Source organism: Zingiber officinale, chromosome 9A (assembly GCF_018446385.1).
Source record: "Zingiber officinale cultivar Zhangliang chromosome 9A, Zo_v1.1, whole genome shotgun sequence".
Classification (NCBI taxonomy): Eukaryota; Viridiplantae; Streptophyta; class Magnoliopsida; order Zingiberales; family Zingiberaceae; genus Zingiber; species Zingiber officinale.
The window spans coordinates 109,563,448-109,567,720 of NC_056002.1; the positions used below are offsets into that span (position 1 = coordinate 109,563,448).

The following is a 4,273-nucleotide window of genomic DNA, read 5'->3' on the forward strand; positions in this document are numbered from 1 at the left end:
TGCATATAACCGATGTCGTCGAAGAGTCTCCAAGACTATGCGAAGATATTATGCATGCTCCTCCTCGGAACTCGAGTAGATCAAAATGTCATCGATGAAAATGACAACAAACTAATCTAGATACTCCAGAAAGATACGGTTCATGAAATCCATAAATACCGCTGGAGCATTGGTAAGCCCAAATGGCATTACCAAAAACTCATAATGATCGTACCTGGTACGGAATACTGTCTTCTGAATATCAGATTCCTTAACTCTCAACTGATGATATCCAGACCACAGATCAATTTTAGAATACACTAAGGTACCTCTAAGCTGATCAAACAAATCCTCGATCAGCGATAACGGGTACTTATTTCTGACGGTCACTGCATTCAGCTGTCTGTAGTCAATGCACAACCTTAGAGTACCATCCTTTTTCTTGACGAATAGTACCGGAGAACCCCACGGAGAAACACTAGGGCAAATGAATTCCCTAACCAATAACTCCTATAGTTGGACCTTTAGCTCATCCAACTCTTTCAGTGCCATACGATATGGAGCTTTTGATGTTGGCGCGGTCCTCGGAATCAGCTCAATAGCAAACTCCACTTGCCTTCAGGGAGGCAAGCCCGGTAGCTCATCTGGAAATACATCCGGATACTCTCGGACTACTGGAATGTCAGAGATTTGAGAACTATTGTCATCTTCAGTATGAATCAAAGATAACAGAAAACCCTGACAGTCATGTGACAACAGCTTCTGAGCTTGAATCGTCGAAATAATCGATATGCCATCATCCCTGATGCCAGTGAAATCCCACAAGGGTTGGTTTGGAGGTCGGAAAGTGACCACCCTCGTTTGGCAATCAACCGTGGCATTATATGCAGACAACCAATCCATGCCAAGGATAATGTCGAACTCGACCATTTCCAGCACTAATAAATCAACCACAAGTATCATGTTGCCAAAATCTAACAGACAACCTCTAACCTCCTGAGTGACGCCCAATGTATCACCGGACGGTAGGGAGACGGTCAGTCGCTGCGATCTATGAGTAGGTAGTCTACCTATGTCCTTCATAAAGGCACGGGAAATAAAAGAACGCGAGCTACCAGTATCTATCAGTATATCAGCGGATAATGCATAAAGTAAAACCATACCGCGAAAAATGGATCCATCGGCCCGCTGTGCATCCTCTCGGGTAACCGCATGAATATATCCAGTCTTTGGCGGTGGTGGAGGTGGTAGTGCTGCCAAAGGCTACTGCGCCTGAGTCTGAGCCTGCCACTATGATGGTGTCGGGTACTGAGCCAGAGACGGATAGGTAAACTGAGACTGATACTGGACCGACGGCTGGGGCTGTGACTGGTACTGGACCAGTGGATGTGGCTGATACTACCCTTGAGTCAGATACTGTGGTCCCGGAACAAAGCTCTGTGGTACTATAAGGGCACTAGAGTGCTCCTGTCCATGCATGCCATATGTAACTACGGCAGGGGGAGTTGTCCTCTGCTGACTATGTGAAGATTGGGCTCTCTGCCCTCCTCGCTGAGTCCCTGACTGACTGTGTTGTCCTCTATGAACAGCAACCCCGAAAATTGTGTGCTGAGCCTTCAACGAACAATCTCGTCTCACATGCCCAAGCTGTTTGCAATAATAGCAAACTGGCTATCCCAAGGAGTATGCTGAGGTGATGTGGTCTCTGGACCCACATCTAGTGTAGAGAATATCACTGGCGGGATATTTCTAGTTCTACTGTGAAGACCGGAAACGTCCTGATGAAGATCACCCAGATTTCTGAGGCTGACCAGAAGCCCCCGAAGTACCCTGTCCTGACCGACTGCGACCACTTTATTGTTGTCTGATCGCATGTGTCTGCTGGATATATCCTGATGTCTGACCCATCTACTTCCTTTTCTTATCTGGATACGCCCTCAGCTGAGCTGACTCTATCATCAGGGCTCTGTCCAGTGTCTCTATGTAGGATGAACTCCCAAAACTGGCAAGCTTTACTTGCAGATATCTATCCAGTCCTTGAATAAACTGATGCCTACAGGAACTGTCCTCAGCAACTAATTCTGGACAGAATTTGGCCAACCGAATAAACTTAACATTATACTCTGTCACCAAACGGTTGTTCTGTCACAGACTCAGAAAATCCTGCCGGCGATCTGATAGGCCCGTGAAAAGTAGCGGCTCTCAAAAGCCTCTCTGAATGTGGCCCAGGTGATGTCCTACTCGCCTATGATGGACTCCTGCGCAACCCACCAGGTGTCGGCCTCATCCCGTAAATGGAAAGCAGCCAGCTCTGCTTTCTCCCACTCGGAACAAGATATGTAGAAGAAGGTCCGCTCCATGGTCTCTATCCAGGATTGGGCCACACTCGGATTAGTCTCTCCTCGGAAGAGTGTGAATCAACTCTTCATCGACTCTGCCAGTGCTGGGATCCGAGCCCGTGCTGCGACAATATCAGTGAGGTGAGTAGGGGCGGCTGCAGGAACGGGCGGAACAAATGGAGCTGGTGCTATAGGTAGTACAACTAGATAGACCGAGGGAAGTACTCCCGGTGCTACTGCATAAGTCGGAGCAGGTGTCGCTGGTGGCACTGCAGGGTCAGCATTGGTGGGCGCGACTAGAGGTACAGTGGGTGTGGCACCGGATATGGAGCAACTGTTGCTGCTGGTGTGGGTGTGGGTGTCAGGTGAGCAGTAGGCACCACTGGCGATGGTGCCTGGTACGCCGTAGGTACTGGTGGGGGGTACCGGATGTGTCCGTGGTACCGCTGGTGGTACCATAACTACGGTAGGGGTGGGAACAGCGGGTACAGTCGATGTAAGTACCTCTAAAGGAGCCATCGGGGTCTGGGAGCCCGATGCACCCGCAGTATCTTGAGTCTGTCCCTGTCCGACGGGCTCAACCCCAGTAGGCATCTCTGGCGACTCTGCCACCAGGGACTCCAACGTCCTCTTACGTGGCCTTCCAGCACCACGTCTCAGCACGGAAGCACGTGTACCTCGCCTCATATCTATTGAATTATAACACACAAATATTACTACAAGTATCACACTATAAAATTAAACATCATACCTATTTGCTATCTGGAGATGTTCCGTCGCTGTCCAGTCCCCCTTTATAACCTCGGAACTCTGAAATGAAAAAATTAACGAAAATTCAAACAAATCCAAATATAAATACCCAAATTTACTAGCAAGCTTGGGCTAACCCTAAAATCCATAAGAATCCGAAAATATCCAATTTGACTCACAAACCTACAATATGAAAACCAAGCATCAGAAAACCTGTGCTCTGGTACCAAATAAATTGTCACACCCCAAGTAGTCCCTGCCAGAAGAAATTTCGACAACATCTCCCCTGTACGGGTGACAATATGAAACTTCCTACATCCACTCAGATACTTCGGCCAACACGGCCGAAACAAATGTAGAACATAACAGTACAATAAGTAATAATCCACGCAGTGTAATGGTAACAACTAAACATAAGCAAAGATAAGGAAACATCACAAAAATCCTACTCAACTACACTCATAAAGTGCAAAATCGATATCCTACTCAACTACACCTGATCCGGCGGTAAGAACAGAGGACCCCCTTTCCGAGAAGTCAACGCCACGTGGAGGTCAAAAGGTTAAAAGGACTATCAGAGAAGGGTGGGCCGACCGGCCTAACCAGAAAGGATTGAATTGACAGGCCGTCCGGGAAAGAGTTGGACCGACAGGCCGACCGAGGTCTAAAAAGAAGCAGAGGCACCCGGCGGATAGTCAGGGTTCCGGCGCTCGTGGAATAGGGTCGTATGGCTGAGCGGATAGCCCGCTCGGCCGAAGGCATAAAAATAGCGATACTGCAAACAGTCCACGGAATACACTATCGAGAATTTACCGAGCGGACCAGCACATAAGGCCGGCCGGGTGTGAAGCAACGGTCGATCAGCCGAACGCTCGGTATGAGGTAGGAAGAGAGAAAAGGACAAGGAACATCTTCTGACAGCGGGCATGCTCTATGACCAGACCATACTCCAAATCTTATGACAGAGAGTTCCGCTGTCCCATCAAAGACTTACTTGGACTGTAGCAGTATGGTGTCAGGTAAGCTTGCTGACAAGCCCTTACTGAGGTATGGGTTGAGGACACGTATGTACCTCGGTATATGTGCATGAGCTCCTCCCCAGCTCTATATAAGGAGCTCTACGCTTCGCCTGAGGTACTTGAGCGTCGGAGGGTCATCGCCGGGAACCTCTTCCCGGGCCGACTTCTGTGCAGGTTTGCTAGAGG

The 4,273-nt window shown here is 48.7% G+C and overlaps 1 protein-coding gene across 1 annotated transcript; it reads right to left on the bottom strand.

The window, feature by feature from the left end:
- Nucleotides 1-2,396: 2,396 nt before the first annotated feature.
- On the bottom strand, nt 2,397-3,005 carry LOC122019459 (vegetative cell wall protein gp1-like). Its single transcript, XM_042576919.1, has one exon. It carries the CDS (start codon nt 3,003-3,005, stop codon nt 2,397-2,399), a length of 609 nt encoding a protein of 202 aa, XP_042432853.1.
- Between the last annotated feature and the right edge of the window lie 1,268 nt (nt 3,006-4,273).

What these genes read in the sequence shown, in the direction of transcription:
- LOC122019459 (XM_042576919.1), bottom strand. Translation starts at nt 3,005, where the DNA reads ATGAGGCGAGGTACACGTGCTTCCGTGCTGAGACGTGGTGCTGGAAGG.